An 18,221-nucleotide genomic window follows, 5' to 3' on the forward strand; every position below is an offset into this window, starting at 1 on the left:
TGCCTTGCATTGCATGGTTGATCTGATCTAATTATCACCGCCTTGGGGTATTGAGTCTCTTTCTATGAACCATATAGTATTGAAATATTCGTTAATATGATTAATAGGAGGAAATTTTTTAAGTATAGTTGGTTGAACCTTGTGATCTCCTTGCTTTATTATTCAATGCATGCCCACTTTGTTTAGTTGAACCTCCTTAATGTGAGACAGTTAATCTCAGTTATCCATATAAACTATTTGCTAAAAACGGTAATCTTTTTGTTCTTTTATTATTATTATTATACCTTAGTACATGGTTTACCCTTCATCATTCTATGTCCTTTCATCATGATCTCAAAAGTCTAAACTGCTTCAACCTTGGCCCTCACTGAAAGCAGTGGTACTTAATGCCATTAAAAGTTAAATCTTCTTTTAGGAATACAATACAAAATTGTGATCTAGAACCCTGAAGTAACTTTGCACTTTGGATTGCTTTTGGGGGATACTGGATTGCTTTGTCTTGATGATTGGGTTTTACATCTTAGGAGTTTCCTGAAGTACCACAAGCAGACAAAGGATGCCAAAATTGATATAGAAATTGAAGTTAAAGGAAAGAACTATTCTCTCTCACTACACACCCACACACACTCTCTCTCCACATTCCACATGCACATGTTCCTGCTATTCTTTTACTCATCATTTGCTGCAAATTACTTTAGAGTCTTCTTTTTGTCCCATTGTGACTATTCTTACTCCTGGTCTTTTCAGTGAGATATCCAGGAATGATTAGTCCCTCATTGCTTGTTTACAGGCCATACCGTGCATAGCTTCTGTGCCTTTGAAATTGTGGCTGAGTAGTAATTTTGCTTCTATGGGTGAATTTCTTGTAGATGCAACAATATTTGAAGATAAGGTAAACCCATTTGTCATTAAGGTTCTTTCAGATTAAATATTGATTCTTTATTATAACTATTATTGTTCCTCGCAAATTTGTCTGGCTTTCTGGTTGGATCACACACCAATTTATGATTGTTAAAATTCTTTGCTTTTATTTTTTGTTGTTGTTTGTGAGTTGTCCTTGTGTTGGTTGTCCGCAATTATGAACACAAGTTTTTGTTTTTTTCCCTGATATTAAACCAGATGGGAGAGAATGCTACTTCCAGTCCTGCTTTGCAAGTGTCTGTTTCTTTTGGAAGATTTGAGAATGATTCCTTGTCTTGGGAGAGATGGTCCTCTTTTTCTCCAAACAAGTACTTGGAAGAGGTTGAGAAGTGTGCCACACCTGGATCAGTGGCCCAGAAGAGAGCTTACTTTGAAGCTCATTACAAGAAGGTTGCTGCCCGAAAAGCCGAATTGCTGGCTCAAGAGAAACAATTTGAGAAAGATTCTTTCAGATCAGAAGACCAAAATGGAATAGATCTGAGTGGAAACACTAGTGGTACTGATGCAGAATATGATATATCCAACACTCAAGGTTCCATTGAAGGGGTTAAGCAAGAAACCGGTTCTGTTGGTGAGATCCATAGGACCCATGTTAATGATTCTGAGGAAGAAGTTGCAGTTTCAAGGGATTGTCAAAGTTCATCACTTGAGGTAGAGAACAAGGAACTAGAAAGTAGATCACATAGTTCCTTCCAGATAGATGAACATAAAGAAGATGTGTGCATGAAACAAGAAGAAAGTCTTAACAGTGAAGCTGAAAATGTGAAGGAAGTTTCACACGTTGTGTACAAGGAGACAGGAAAGGTTTCAGAAGTTAAAGCAAAAGATGTGAAATTGTATCATCCAAAGGAATCTAAGGTTTGCATTAATCCATATATCCATCAAATTCATGTTCATTCAAAGGTTGGCTACTTGGTTACCCTATTTTTTATTTGTGACCATCTATAGTTTGGACAGGTTAACTCTGTGAAAAGGGATAGCAATGCAACCAAGACTAAGAAGAAATCGATGCTACCTACATCTAAGGCATCCCAAATTTCCACCCTAAAAAGTTCAAAGCCTACATCAACTCCTACGAAAACAGTGACACCTTCTTCAACTAAAAAGGGAAATTCTTCATCTTTATCTAGGAGGCAAATTACTTCCAGTGTGGAAAACAAAAAAATTGCTAACAAATCTTTGCACATGTCTCTGAGCTTGGGTCCAAATAATCCTGATCCAGCTCCTCATACTGCTATGAGGAAATCTTTAATTATGGAGAAAATGGGGGATAAGGACATAGTCAAACGAGCATTTAAGACATTCCAGAACAGTTTCAACCAGCCAAAATCTTCTGGTGAAGACATATCTTTGATAAAGAAGCAGGTAATTGGAAAATCTTTATGCATAATTGTTTATTGTTGATAAGTGGTCCTTTTTTTGTACGATATAAATGGTCATATTTACCTCTAGAAAATCATATTTTTTTGAAAATGTTTTCCTCTTATTTTCATAGCAGGTTCCATCAAGGGTGACTGTGTCAAAGGTTCCGACAGCTACAGCTTTGAGGAAAGAAAATGGACGGTAAATTTTTGAATTTAAACTGATATGGAGTTTTCATTTGCATAAATTTTGTTTCCTTGATAATTGATATATTTTGCATTGCCATTATATTTATCTCTTTCATCCTATTAATGCATCTCAACAAGATTGTGGATAAGCTTATGCACTTAAGATTACCATGTGATGTGATGACGTCATATTTTTATTGGTAGATTGTTTTTATTAGTAAATGTAGAATGGATGAGGAAAGGGTAGGAAGTTATTGTTATTCAAATATATTTTTATCTTCTAACTTTTCCTAACAATATCTCCGATAATTTTAGTTAAAAAATTTCCTTTCTTTGAAACTTAATTCATAAAAGAGTATTTTGAGGAACGTTCAGTGTTTTATATTGAACAGAAACTGCCTGCTAGTTTTGGATTTGAGGAAATCTACTCTTGCTCGCCTTTTTCTTTCTCAAATTTTCACTTTGTTCAGTTACTCAATACTATTAACTTATACCCATTTATTATTATTAATTGCATTTAGTTTAGTTCAGAAGTACTAATTTACACCACCTATAAAAGGTTTCTACTCTTTTCCAGATACAATCCACAGGCTTTTCCCCTTCCATAACATAATTAGCATTGAAGTAAAATGATGGTAATATAGAGAAAATATGGGTCAAACTCCTTTCATTGACAATACATCTGATAAGATTTCTGTAAAACAAATATGATTAGCTCTATTTTGATGAAAATATAAGGAAATCAGTTTTCTGTGTAATGATCCTTTTGAAGTTATTTTTGAATAGGTCAACTAAGGTTGAGAATATTGATAAAAGAAATGGAAATGTTGTACGAACTACTCTGGGCCCAAAAAGTGACATTAGAGCTGAGAAAGGGAAAGAGGTAGGACTGGCTCTTGATGTTTGTCTATTACATTTCATTGCCTTTAACATTAGATTTTGAAAGTACTGCTTGTTTCTAGTTTTCTACCGACCAAACTACGCTCTTTCACCTTTTGTTTCTTAATCAGTCTCCAAGAAAAATAGAGGAAAAATCTAATGCAAAAGAGGTAGACAGAATGCGTCTCCAATCAAAATTGAAGGTAAAGGTATTCTTTCATGTTCCAAAATGTCTCTAGAAATGACTGGCATTTCCTATATTCCAATCCTGCCATGGCTTCTCTTAAGTTTGTTAACATATATTAAGTTTGCATCAGAGGGAATTGTTTAAAAGATAGCCTGCATAATGGTACTGTGTTTTATAGAATCACTAATAAGGTTTTTAGATAGATAGTGCTATTTTCATCTGCAAAATATGAATGAATGGCATTCTGAACTTTGTATTCCTCACACAGGAGGGAAAAGAGGAAGAAATGAAAAGGCTAAAACATAATGTCAAGGCCACACCCTTACCAGCTCTTTACCGTGGTCAAAAAGCATCAAAAAGTCGTCTAGAAAAGGTATGTGCATTACATTTGATCTGTCATATCTACCATGTCAGCAACAGGTGAAGACTAAGGATAGCAGATCTTTGCTACATAAATTGTAATTAATGTTTGTTGGCTAACTGTTTCTTACATTGATTTTAGGTAATGACTGTCTATTTCTTTTCTTTATATTTAATGCTATAAAGCAATAGGAAAAAGCTGTTATTGATTGCATTCTGGAGACACATGCAAATGACTAGAAAACTAAAACTTAACTTTTAATTGAAGTAAGCTAAAACTTGTGTTCCTCGACCTATAACTGGCGTCTGGTTACTGTAGACTAGTTAGGGAGATCTATGAGATCTAGCTGTTTTCTTCTGCTATATAAGTAAACCGTTTTCTGCCAATAGAGCACAGTGGTTTGTGGGTCATACAAGAGATAATGATAAAAGTACTTGTTTACATTTAACAGCATATCTAGGATTACAGTACCAGTAAGAATTTAAGATATCAATGTTCGCTGGTATATCTTGTCAGTCATTAACCTTTACTAATTCCCATCAAGCCATCTGAGGCATGATTTGCGTGCTATTTTGGAGAACAATTTTGCCATGATGCTATGTAGCACCCCTTGCTGTTTAAAACACTGAGAGCTCTATAAATATTACTACACTGCTATATCAATTATTTATACACATGTATCAGGGGAAAAAAGAGGGGGGAATGGGTGAAAGCAAAAACAGAAAAGATTAAATGAAGCATATTCCATTAACTGTTACTGTGTCATGTCTACTCATGCAGGGTGATGCTAAAACTGAGAAATCTCGGTAGCCCCACAAGTGGTCAAGATGAAGAAAGAGGGAAGAAAAGAGGTCAAATAATACACCAGTGTGTCAGGTAGATCCGTATGTTCAGGGGAAAGGTTTATGGAAACAGTTTAACGCTATGATACTTTTGTTTAGTACGCAATAAGGGAGCAATCTTATAGTTAAATAGGAGCTTATGAATATTATGAGGAGAAGAGGAAGGCATCATTTATTGATGATAATTTTCTTCCTAGCACCCTTCCTAGGCAATATTTTGGTTAGAAAACAATATTGTATAATGTATCTAATGTGAAAAATGCATATATCGCTTGTAATTGGCTGCATCATTTTTCTTCTTGTCTATCCATTCTATGGATGATTGATATAGTTTCCAATGTGTTGTAGACCATGTATCTCTAAAAAGCTAAGGTGATATAAACCTTGTCAGTCTATAGAGTTCAACTCACCCATCTACCCCTTCACATGCAAAGATGCAAGACTTGTTGCATTGGGAAACATGATTGAAGAATTTTCAGAAACATGGAACAAGATAATTAAGTGGATTACACAATGCAGATTAAGTTCAGTATCAAGTTTGACACACTTTATGTTCTGTGCAATATACACTGTGATCAGAAATAAATCTTGCTGGCTATGCTATCTACATGAGGAAGAACTCTTGCACTAGCAACTTGGAATTTTGAACAATTGTACAAAAACTCTCCTACTTCCTATTCTTTTTTTGTTTATTATGCTTTCTTTTTGTTTTCCCTTCAATTTTGTAGTCAAGCTTAAAGTAAAAAAAAAAAACATTTATGCATACAATTATGAAGATGTCTAATACTTCCAAATGCATGTATAAGCAAGATGGTACAGTTGTCACTGAAAAGTTAAAACCGCCCGACCTTTATAATAAAAAGGAAACTTGCTTGCAGAAATAATTGTCAGTGGGAAGAAAATTTATGAATGTTTTCTGACATAAACTGAGACCTATGCAGCTAAGATATTAATGTCAATTTGCTGTGTACTTTGCAGAAGCATATCTGATTCATTGTCTTGGTGAGTTAAGTGAAAATAATCATTGATGGCATGAGTTCCTTTGGTCCATCTTGTCAACGCTGCTCTATTAGTTCATTGCATTAGGCCTAGCTCCTTCGTGAGCTATGCTAAACACGTGTTTGGAAGAATTTTTGCACATTTAAGTTTGAACGAAATTAATTTTATAAAAATAATTTTTCATAGAAGTAAGTTTAAAGTAACTTAATTTACGTTTGAATTTTTTTTCCTAAAAGTAACTTTTTAATAAACTTAAGTATAAATTTTTAACTTAACACAAAAACTACTTCATTATGCCGACTCAAATGTGAGTTTGAAAGTAAAATTAATTTGGATCGAGAGCAATTCAACATTAAAATTTTCTGCAGAGCGATTATAATAAAATAAACGTGATTCCATAGCATTTTAACGTCTAAACATGCACTGTACCCGCTACTTAGGCGACATGTCCTATAATTGAAAGAAAATCCGTTCATTGAACTTGCAAATACAATACAAAATGGAAGAAACGGAGCAAGTTCTGGACTTATGGTTGATGACAAAAGAATTCAACATCTATATATACAAGAGGCTTAAAAAATATGCTCAAGAACAATAGTTCTCTGTACAAGTGACACGTACGTTTTAGATGTTAAAATGTGGAAAATGATAACATCACAAGAATGGTTTTACTTTCTGAATTTGCTCGACACAAACTAGTCTCATCGTTGCCAAAGTTCACAGAATCTGAAAACCTCCAGCGGTGAGCAGCAGTACTTTGGAACTTGTATTGAACTCCGATGTCTAGGACTTAGCTATCTTATGTGAATGGTCCAACAGAAACAGTTAACTCAGTTAGGCCAATCCTGGTACCTCTCAGCAGACAATTACAGTGTTACTCTTAATTTACCTTAGGTATCTTCCTCTTCTGCATGTTACGTGCAATCTCAATGCATGCTTGATCAACCATTCCCAGAAAATCCTTAACTATGACAAATAGATAAAGAGGTTGTTCTGCACTATCTTTAGAAGTTCCTCCTTGGTAATAATCTGTTGTTCTTTTCACAAGTTGCATTACCCTTGTTTGCTCCTCCCTCACTAATCTCAATTCCTCTTCAGCATTTTCAAGAAAATGGTTCATTTCTATCACAAAGTTTCCACCATTGTCATTCCCGCAATGGGAAACAAGTACTCTAATCTCTGCTATCCTGGCTGAGAGTGCTGAGATTGAACCAACAAAACTGTTGTAATCTGTAACCGCAGCTTTCTTCACATTGGAAAACTCAGAACTGATCCCTCCTACAATTGGCAATCCTAGTGTTATGTATTCCCTTTGTCTTTGTTCATTTGAAACAGTTGAGTTCGGGGAGTCTCCACTGCTGCTACTGCTTCTACTACTACTATTACTACGACTCAAACTATAGTTGCGGTTAAGAACAGCACGTTTCCCTTCAGAACGAACTACTTCTTCAACCACAAAGTGAAGCAATGTGGTTTTTCCATCGGTGCTCTTGACATCAGAGAGTTTCCTTAGTGAAGCCAAGTTGAAAGCTTGAGCATTTCCTCTATTAGTACCTGCATTCATGCGATTTCCAGCCTTAAGCACCGCTTCAAGAAGCTTCACAAACATTCCTTGGTTTCTAAGCTCCTTACACCCCACCTCAAGGGTCTGAAGAAACTCCTTGATTTCTGCAATTTCGGAGTCGTAGTTCAACCTGAATAGCATGGCATTCAATCGCTTAAATGCTGAAGGAACAGCTTTGAGGATGTGATATAGGAAAGATTCAGCAGCTGCAAGTCTTGAAGGGTCTCCCTCAAATGCAAGTATAAGGGATTTCTCTTCTTCTGTTGGGGTTATTCTACCCAGCTTTTCAATGGTGTCTGTATTAAGGCCTTGGCCATCAATGAGTGCATCAATAACTGCCTTTCTTGACACTGCCAGAGATTTCAAAACTATAGCAATGTTCTGTGATTTCCTGGGGTCAAGAAGGAAAGCACTTGTTGATGGAGCTGTGACATCCCTCTTTGGACTCGTTGAGTTATTTACTTTTGGAGTATTATCATTTCTGTTGGTGGCAACATACCCAAAGAGAGCTTCCATAAGATCATCATCAACCCTGAAGTTTAAGAAACCATCAGTAAATGCTAAATGGAGGGATCAACTTCAAAATTTACATGTTTAGAAAATCTAGTATATTGAGATTACCTGAAAGATCCACGGTCAATTTTGTCCCACACCATAGAGTGATCAAGATTGGTATTCACTTTATCCCAATGTAATGGCTTTAGTTTTACTTCAGGTGAAGTGTTTCCTTGCTTACTTGTGGGAATTGAAGTGCTTTCAATAGGGGTAGGTGGTGGTTTTGATGATGACTTCAAAACACTTGCCTTTGGTGGTGGAGCAGGTGGTGCTGGACTCTTTCTAGCAGGGATTGGTGGAGGAGGTGGTGCTGCTGCTGAGTTCTTTTTATGGGGGATTGGAGGAGGAGGTGGTGCTGCTGCTGAGTTCTTTTTATGTGGGATTGGAGGAGGAGGTGGTGGTGGTGGTGGTATTGAGCTCTTTCTAACTGAGATTGGTGGTGGTAGAGGAGGAGGAGGAGGAGGTGCTGCACTTACTCTATTTGTGATTACTGGAGGGGGAGGTGCTGGTGTTGGTGTTTGATTCTTAGGTACTTTAGGAGGTGGAGGTGGTGGTTCAGGACTTGACATTTTTGGAATGGATGAGAAAGAAGTGGAGGGTGGTTTTGGTGATGAAGGGGGAAGGGGTGCAGAAAATGGTTGTTTAGGAGAGTCTCCAACTGATGAAGGAACAATAGGAGGAGGAGCAGGAGGTGGAATTTTCATGATTGTATATGACTCTTCAGGAAGAAATATATTCATATGGGAAGCTGAAGATTTCTCTCTAAGCAAAGGAAATTCTTGAATGGACTCAGATATTTTCCCATGGTTTCTTTCATGATCATCTTCTTTGTATTTGGAACTTTGCAAAACCTCCTTTTGAAAATCCTTGTTTGGTAAGTTTTTACCTTCAAGCTTTCTCCAATAAACCACATCCAAACCATCCTCATCAACAATAAATCCCTTCACGTTTCCTTCCATTCTCTCAAACACGTTTACCTGAGGCACAACACCCCTATCTACAGGGGAAACTGTGTTGGTTATCTCCTTTTTCCTCTTTGCTCTAAAGCACCTTTGAACTAAGAGGAAAATCAAACCAGAAAGAACAAGAGTACTTGCTGCTGTGGCAGCTACTGCAGTTACTATCTTACTTTTTGAAGAGGTTGTAGATGCTGCTACCGGTCCTGGTGATGGTGGTGATGCATGTGGCTTTAATGGTGGCTCAAGAGGGGCTGTTGAGGGGGGTGGTTGAGGAGTTTCTATTGGATAGAAAGTTTCAATATTCTGAGAAAAAGTTATTTGGCAGTGGCAGGTTGGTATCATAGAACTCTGTAGAACAAAAAGAAGGCCGAGAAGATGAAGCATCTTCTTCAAATCCATGAAAGTAGTGGCGAAAAGATTACAATTACAATGAGGTTTCTAAAACCAGATATGCTGTTTTGCTTTTTCTGTTCTCCGATCATTGCAAGATTTGTCCTTCTTTGTCTTGTGCTTTTGGTTTTGCTCGCTGACAATTTCAATAGAAGTAAGCAGTTAAATAGTATTTGTTTATTTAGCCTTCTAATTTAACAGGCAATTATGACCAATATGACCCTTACCCTTGAATTGAGTAAATTATGCAGTAAACGGATGATTTAGTCATTTAGTTGTTTCATTAAGATTTGGTCGAGAGTTGAAATTCACAAGTGGGCGTGCAACTGCTATACTATGTCAAACATGTAAGACATATGATATTCTTACGGATGTTTTTACAACAACTCATACAAAAAGATAAATTGTGGCATTAATTATTTATTAATTAAAAAACACATGTCAAAATTTAAAATGATTTTCTTTTATTTTCTGTATAAGTTATCAAGTAACTTTTATAAGAATATTATTTCTCCACATATTAAGGTACAGGTTTGAAGTGGTACAATCATGATTCAGAGGCTTTTTCAAATGCCATAAACTTGTCGTACAGTATTCAAAGTCTGACTTAGCTTTTGTCTTCAAATGTGAATGTGAAATACTAGCAGACTTTCATAAATTAACAGTTTTAAAGGCTTAAAATAAGAAGGGGTACCAATTCCATTCTAGGAATTTTAGCTGAAGGATTTGGTTGACTTATGAGGCTCACCAAATTCTGTTGACTGCATGGTCTTGCTAAGGCCAACCCCACGATTGAATATTCAGTATTCACTATTTAAGAGAGTGGCCTAACAATACGGTGAAGTGGTTGGGTTGGGACAATGTAAATATGATGCTATTCTTTATGGTTCCTCTCGCTTTTATTTTTTCAAATCACATGTTTATTGGTTATGTAAACTAAGATAGTTTTATGTGCAATTTAGCAACAGTTTTAATTCTAATGCAATGTTAATGTAAAAAATATTATTTTTTATTGTATATTGTCGCATTATTTAATTAATCTAATAACATGAGACAGTAAAATATTAAATGATATAACGATATATTGTTTGATACATAATATAAGCCCCAATAGTATGAGTTTAAATGAGTAAATCGTTTTTCATCAGATAAAACTTCTGTAAAGTTAATATCTATAAAGTGAAAAAGTAAGAGGTAATCTGTCATTAATTTAATTTAAAGTATATAGTAGTATTGATCTATGAGAATTTTAAGGGTGAACAATGTTTAACTTTCTTATTCTAAGTTCACTTTAGAAGAGTTTTTATTTCTTTCCTTATCATAGATTGTGTGTGACACTTGATAAGATAAGGTTTGGTCTTTACATCTTAATCCTATGATTATATGATAAACCTATGAGGCCCAAGTTGACTTTATAAGATTATTGTTTATGAACTTGGATAAAAATACATTATTTCAATTCCAAATCAATCCTAAAGATCCCATTCTACGACACCCAAACCCATAGCTAAGTGACATTGATCTTCAAGAGTAAAGCTTCGTTTCTTACCAAATAAATGTAAGTGAGGCTGAATTAATGGCCTAACGCCATAGTGAACATGGTGCTGATCCAAAAGCTGCAACATCAACAGTCCATGAACTGCATTCCTCAAGCTTCACCTTCGATTGCATCATGCTTTTGACTCCTTGTGAGTACATGAAAGAATCAAGGAAAATGAGGGACTACTTGCAATTTTGATTAATTCAGAAATGCCTTGAAAGCTTTCTGTTATTGATGTTTATATCTATATGTATATAAATAAATTTTACAGCACATTAGTATTTAACACTAAATTTATTAACTATAATACATAGCTAATTTAATAAGAACTACATTAAATGTTAATAATATAATTAATTGTTGTATTCATTGATTGCAATGCATTTTAAAATAAAAAAAAATCAAATGCATATTAGTATTTAAGTTTCTATTTATTAAGTATAATATATAATTAATTTAATAAAAATTATATTAAATATTAATGATATAGTTCAGAATTTAATTTGAATACATTTATAGAGTAAAATTTTCTTACACTTTCATTCAGTCATAAACTAACATATTAATGAAAATTATTAATTTTTTAATAATTAATTTGAAATTCATATTTACTGTGCATTTTTTTTATTAACAATGTAAATTTTTTTTATACTAACAATAAATTAAAATTAAAATATGCATTTTAATATTATTAATCATAAATTTATTACATGACTAGTTTTTCATATTAATAAAAATTATTAGAAGATGATCAGTACAAATTTAATACCTAAAAATATATACTAATTAAAATATATACATTTAAAAAAAAGTATTATTATTTAGGATAAAATTACTTTATAAACATGTTTTAAAATAATAGAAATAAAATATACATTAATATAATAAATTCAAAATGATAAATATATATGGTAATTTATTTCTTAAATTATTAGTAGTTAAGTACAGTTATTGTTCCATATAAACTGTGATGCGTTACTACATATTTAAATATTTACTAATTTTTTATTTATTATTATTTATAAGACATATTGAAGAAACACAATTAAAATGTATATCAATATGTTTTTAAAATTATTTAAAAAATTATATATATATATATATATATATATATATATCTTTACAATATTTTATCCAAATACTGTTTGTTCATTTTAATTTTATTTTATGTATATAGTTATATTAAATTGAATTTGATCCATTACAAATAATCAAAGAAAAAAATATATACATGCATGTTATATAACAGAATTATATATAGGATCTTTTATATATTAAATAAATAGATTCATGCTATTTTATATATAATGAATAAAATTATAAGATTGAAAAAATTAAATTACCAATATTGTGTATTGTATTGAAAATATAATAAATAAAAAAATCAATTAACATAATATTATGATTTTTTATTTTATTTATGATAAAACTTGTTAATAAAAAATAAAAAATTGATTTAATGTTGTTATTACTTGTCTAAAAAAGAACCTCTTTTTTATTTTATACATACACCTACATCTTTTTGTTGTTTAGAACTCTTAGATGGTAAAATAGCTTATAATATGTTTCTAAATATTATTATTGTATACAATATTAAGTTAATACATTTTAAATAGATATATGTATATTTAATTTTAGGTAATTTGAAAATTCACTTTTTTGTCAATTTTTAAAATGATTTTTTAATTATTATTTTTTAATTTAAGTTGAAATTAGCACGGAGCAAACATGTTCAATTAATAAACTTATAGAACATTATTATTTTGTCAAGAATAACTTTCTTGTTAATGATAAGTCACATTGATGAATTTAGTCATATAATATTCAATAATAAGTAATTATGCATATAAAAAATCTTATACAATTTAAATATTAAGTGATATGTAATAAGTAATTCAATGACAATTATTTTTTTATATCGTAAACTAAATTGACAAAATGAATTAGTTAACTTGATTAAGTTGGCCAATAACAAAAAAGTAAGATTTGTATATGTTAAGTTAAAAAGACTTAAATTTAATTTAGAGTCGTAAAATAGTGTAAAAACAGGTAAAATTTGATTATTATTTTTTTAAGTTTAAAAAAGAATATTTAATTTTTTCACTCGCAGGGGGACAGTTGCCGTAAAGGTTTAACTGATGTGCTCTAGAAACAGACATATTAAAAGAAAGTGTCCTCCCAAATGTATCAAACCAGCAAGAAATCGTTACCTCACTATCTATAGCCATAGATTCATGTTTTTCAATCTTTAAAAGCTTTTATTGAGTCGTTGAAAATTTTGTGAGGCAACCTTAGATGTTTGGACCAAACAATAAGAGAGTTTAGTTACGCCTAACTAAATCTCCGGAAGTGAGAAAATGGGTTTGGTACTTCGACACTCACAAACGATCGAGTTCTTGTTCAATTGTGCTACTTTTTTATTGAGAGTTCAAAAGAAGTTCAGTTCTATTATATAATCTACAATTGAGGCTAAAAAAGAAGAGGAAATTTTTGAAAAATAAAAACTGTATAATTTTCTTTTTGTTTCTTTTTGGAAGACTCACTAAAATTAAAATAATTTACAAAAATATTTAAAAATTATTATTAATAACTATTTATAATTTATATATTTTTTTAATTTTTTATCAGAGATTTTTTACACTTCAAAACATTATTTAAACTATACTCAGCCGTTTAATACTCAGACTAAACTTCATTAATAGTATAATTTTTATCAATTAGATAAATTGTTTTAGTATATTATATAAATTTTAAACACGGAAATACTAACAACTATTTTTATATTTTTTTTTATTCTACATAGTTAATATATTAAATATAAATATTTTTTATCTAATAAGAATTAATATTGCATTAAAAGAAAAGATTTACATAATTATACTGTGTAAATATGATATTTATAAAATATTAAATTTATTTTTAATTTTAAAATATTCTCTTTTCGAAATTCAACTCTCATAATTTTGGTCAGCGGCGAGGGATTGGTGGGGATGTGGCGAACAAAAAGGCAAAATTGACGCAAATTGTGAGTCTAAACTTTGATGGGTACGTGAAATTAGCCGAGTCACCACTCAGCCCCCAACTTCGAACAATTGTACTACCAATTAGGTCGAATTTGTTGCTTTGAATAATTTTATTTATTTATTAGATGTACATGTATAAAAAAAACAAAATAATTATGTAAAAAAGTATTTATGACAATGTTTGATTAATTTTTTATTGAAAAAATCATCCTAGGTGAACATAAAAAAATGTGTGATTTAGTTTATTTTAATTTAAATGTAATATTAAAATTAAACTAAATTCATATTTTATAATTAGTTTGAATATTTTTACTTTTTTAATTTATTTGAAATGTTTTTTCAAAGAGTAGCTTAATTAATGTGTGTTTATAAAAAAAAACACTAATTAAAAAGGTAAAAGTATAAAAGAATAATAAATTTATTTATAAACATAATAATACTCAATTAAGAGAAGATAAAATCTAAATAAAAAAAGCTATATATCTTATATTTATAGAATATTGCTATAATATAAAAAAAATAATTTTTATGTATACAAATATATAATCTTTTTACATTAATATAAATTTAAAAACTTTTATAACTTATACTTAATAGTAAATAAAGTTATAACTTACTAAAAGTAAATTAAATAAAAAGTTTAAATTATGTATAAAAGTTTTTAAATTTATATTAATATGAGAAGATTCAACTCTGTATATATATTATAGGTAAACTAAAAATTAAATCAAAATATAAATAATGATTTTTTAAAATTGTTAGTTTGATTAATTTTTTATCTAATTGATTTTTTTATCAAAATAAATATTTTTATTTTTCATTTAATATTTTTAAAAAACTTAAATCCCTTTAAGTACAAGCCGATTTATATATCAACCAACAAAAATTCGTATAGATTGATTTAAGGGATTTATCACAATTGGTTTTCATTAAAGAGTTTAACATGTTTAATTCTATTTCTAACATTTAGTCGCTTAGAAAAAAAAAATTCTAACATTTTGTCGATATAGAAAAAATCAGATATGGAAAATCCCAATTATAATGTTGTGTGTTATGGTGTTGTAAAAATTAATACATTCTTAATTTAAATAAACTGTTAATTATATCGAGTAATTTTAAAATAAAAAAAAAAGTCAAGTAGCTTTGTGTATATCCATATTATTTTAATTGCCAATTATGGAGAGTAAAAAAACTTTCTAACATTTTATTGTGAATATTTTTTATTTGTAGACAAAATTACTTATAAAATTTTGAGGAACAAGCAATGTGATATGGTTGGTTGAACAAAAGTTAAGATAATTAAAAATTTGCCGAAATCATGTTTAAGTGTTTTGTAAGTAATATTCATTGTAACAATCATGTATTGTTTAATAGTTTTGTTTTATTATTAACTTGATCAACGATCTGTAAAAAAAACATCCAAAGAAATACATTTAAATAATACATAATTTTATTTTACCGAAATTTGAAAAATAAATTTAATCAAATAAATAAATGTACATAAAGTTAAAAAGGTAAAATTTACATAGACAATTTTACTGTAATACAAATTATATTTTAAATAAAAAATAATCGTATAATCATGTGCGGCTAGTATATTAGAGATTGCAAAAGTCTATTAATTAAGAAAATCAATGTAATGGTTGAGGTACTTAACGTGAGGAGATAATAGATTAACAATAATGATTGTAGTGTGTGTATGAGTGAGGGGGTATTACTGGTTTTTTAATTTTCTGTGATAAAAAAAATTATATTTAATCATTTATGTAATTATTGTCTTATTTTCTATGTTTATTTAATCATCGTTTCATTGAAAGAAAAAACACATTGAGAATAAAAATAATAATTAAAAATTACCAGTGATTTTTAAATATTTTATACTGATATTATTCAATGATTTTGTAGATAAATGATTAAAAACATATTATATAATTCATTTTATATATTAAAAAATAAATGTTATCACATTATCATATCAAATAAAATCAAAAATAATTTATAAAATTTAAATTAATATTGAATTAAAAGACAATATATGACGTGAAAATCAACCCATTAGCATGATAAAAAAGTTTGATTTCTAAAAATATTTTTACTTATAAATATTCTTAAAATGATTTTATTCAATAATACTCATAACATATTTTTTTAAAAAAACTAGTACTCACAAATTATATAGAAATTATTTATTAAATGTTTAATATTTTAAACTTAAATTTTCAATTATTTTAAAAAATAATATCACATAGGGTCGAAATAATTATTTTCAATTTTTATATATTTTAACAAAGTTTTAAACGCGTATTTAAAAAAAATGCAATTAAAAATATTTATAAAACATTTTGATAATTATTTGATAGTATAATTGTGGATTGTTTTTTATATTTAGTATTTAGAAATGATAATACTAAAATATAATTTTTTAAAATTATAAAAATTTAAATTCTTCATTAGTGTAAATACAAAAAATAATTAATAAAACAACAATAAATTGATAAAGTATAACAAATCGTGAAAATTTTTAAAAGATATTAAAATATTTTTTTGTCAATAAAATTTTTAAAATAATAATACAATATTTAAAAGTATCAATAATATTTTTAAAAAAAATTCTATATTTTTAAATTTTGCTAAAAATACCATATTTTGATTTTTTTTTTCCCTAAAAAAAGCCTATAATTGTTTGATGGTCCAATCGTCGAAGTTCGTAGCTGACTACTGAGTGGTGACTTAGCTAAACGTGCGTCAATTTTGGCTTTTTGTCAGCTACGCCTACGTCACCATTCACCACCAATCTCTCCAGAATCATCTTCGTCAACCCACTTCATACACCACTCACCAAAATATTGTGAAAAGATCATCTCCTGACTCCCAAGTGAACGCTGATTTTTATATTCACCAACAAAAAAGTGTACACTGATTTCTGAGATTTAACATAAATGCTTTCGTAAGAGAATTTAATAAGTTTAGTTCAATTTCTTATTTTAGTCACTGTAGAACAGGGGTCTCGCCAAGTTCTTAGCCTCTTTGTAGACTATGCTAAGAAAGTGCTGGTAGAGTTACCACTAACATCCTTGGCCCCTCCAAATTTTATGTCATTTTAAATAGCTCATATGTACTTTAGGATGTAATATTTAAGATAATTTTTTAAAACTTTCTTTTCAAACTAAATAAGTTCATTTATTTATATTTCTTGCATACCAAAAAACATTAGAACTATTTAGAATTAAATAAATTGTTAATATATGCGTTGACTCTCTTTTAATTCCCACCTAAAAAATTGTAAATTCGTGTGATAGTTGTCTCTTAGTTAAATGTAAATCATTGCTCAACTTAATTCTAGTCGTTTCTCAAATTGAAAGCCAGATACTTGTGTGTCATTATATGATCAGTTCATCATATATTTCAGTAAATTTATTTACTCATCATTTTGAAAATTATATTTTTCCTTTAATGATATTTTTTCATTCTTTAGGTATGGGATTACTTCTCATTTGGTGTATCAAAGACTTCACAATTATTGAATACAAACCCTGTAAAAAGTCTTTCAACAGCTGAAACAGTTCGAACATAATTATTATTTCAAACACTAAAAATAATTAAGAGTGTGTTTCTGTATTTATATAAAAACCAATGAAAGTTGAATTGATTCAATTTTTTTTATGATAAACAATGTATAATAACTTCTGGTGTATCTTCTCTAATATAGCTCCACCAAAAATATCCTTTAGCCATGCAGAATAATTGAGGAATGGTGAGAGCATTTGATGGAGTTTCTTTATGAGGCAACTGGCTCATGATGATTCCCGTTTAAGCATCTAAATTTAGCCCAATTAGGCAACAAAAAATGCTTTTAGATACGAGTCTATGTGTCATCCATGATAAACTTTTGTCTACAATGATAACAACAAATATCACTAGGCCCAACCATGAGATATCCCACAGTGACAGAATCAAACAAAAGAAATCAGATTTCACGTATCACAAATTTGCCAAACATGAGCGTTATAATTAAAAACCAGAGTTTGCACCCATCATAATTTAAAAGGCACTCCATTATGGGTCCAGCCGGCAGATACAATATTGATGCCTAGCGGAAAGTTTGTCTGCTTCTTTCTTCTATTATGCCCTGCAATTTGGGTTTTATGGACCCCCAATCAAACCATCCTTCGTTTTAATTATAGGCCCAGTCTCTATGCATTAGATGGATTATAATCACTTTTGTCTGTTTCTCTTGGTCAAGTCGATAACTCATTAATTCAATTTAATTGAGTATGAATCAAAGCTAGAACAGCCATCGTGAAATTATTTACTCTTTTAGTGGTTATCTTTCTCCTCTAGTAAGAGTAACAATTATTACACTTTGTTGCTCTTATTCATTAATATAATTATTGTATTTAGAAAACTAAATAGTTTTTTTTTAATGTTTAGTCTAGAGTGCCTTCAAAAGC

The 18,221-nt window shown here is 30.1% G+C and overlaps 2 protein-coding genes across 4 annotated transcripts; one reads left to right on the forward strand and one right to left on the reverse strand.

Moving 5' to 3' along the window:
* The first annotated feature begins 139 nt into the window (after positions 1-139).
* On the forward strand, positions 140-5,615 carry LOC113868651 (protein WVD2-like 7). 3 transcript variants are annotated; one of them, XM_027504437.1, is made up of 8 exons: positions 140-892; positions 1,120-1,779; positions 1,879-2,286; positions 2,417-2,484; positions 3,258-3,354; positions 3,482-3,553; positions 3,806-3,910; positions 4,679-5,529. In XM_027504437.1, exons 1-8 carry the CDS (start codon positions 851-853, stop codon positions 4,706-4,708), a joined length of 1,482 nt encoding a protein of 493 aa, XP_027360238.1. In that variant the 5' UTR covers positions 140-850; the 3' UTR covers positions 4,709-5,529. The 3 variants fall into 3 exon arrangements, with proteins under 3 accessions (XP_027360238.1, XP_027360237.1, XP_027360239.1); XM_027504438.1 differs by having other exon boundaries at positions 310-892; positions 2,420-2,484; positions 4,679-5,615; XM_027504436.1 differs by lacking the exon at positions 4,679-5,529 and having other exon boundaries at positions 145-892; positions 2,420-2,484; positions 3,806-4,631.
* Positions 5,616-6,619: 1,004 nt separating this feature from the next.
* LOC113870411 (formin-like protein 8) lies at positions 6,620-9,910 on the reverse strand. Its single transcript, XM_027507002.1, is given in 5 exon segments — positions 6,620-7,835; positions 7,925-8,329; positions 8,426-9,313; positions 9,315-9,343; positions 9,902-9,910. Coding segments are annotated over 5 exon segments (2,547 nt in total).
* Positions 9,911-18,221: the final 8,311 nt, after the last annotated feature.

The sequence above is a fragment of the Abrus precatorius genome, unplaced genomic scaffold (assembly GCF_003935025.1).
Source record: "Abrus precatorius isolate BTA unplaced genomic scaffold, Abrus_2018 Scaffold6, whole genome shotgun sequence".
In the NCBI taxonomy this organism is placed as follows: Eukaryota; Viridiplantae; Streptophyta; class Magnoliopsida; order Fabales; family Fabaceae; genus Abrus; species Abrus precatorius.

Coding starts and splice junctions, on each gene's coding strand:
- LOC113868651 (XM_027504436.1), top strand. CDS start 851: ATGGGTGAATTTCTTGTAGATGCAACAATATTTGAAGATAAG. Junction 3,355..3,481: donor GAGCTGAGAAAGGGAAAGAG/GTAGGACTGGCT, acceptor TTTCTTAATCAG/TCTCCAAGAAAAATAGAGGA. Junction 3,554..3,805: donor GTCTCCAATCAAAATTGAAG/GTAAAGGTATTC, acceptor TTCCTCACACAG/GAGGGAAAAGAGGAAGAAAT.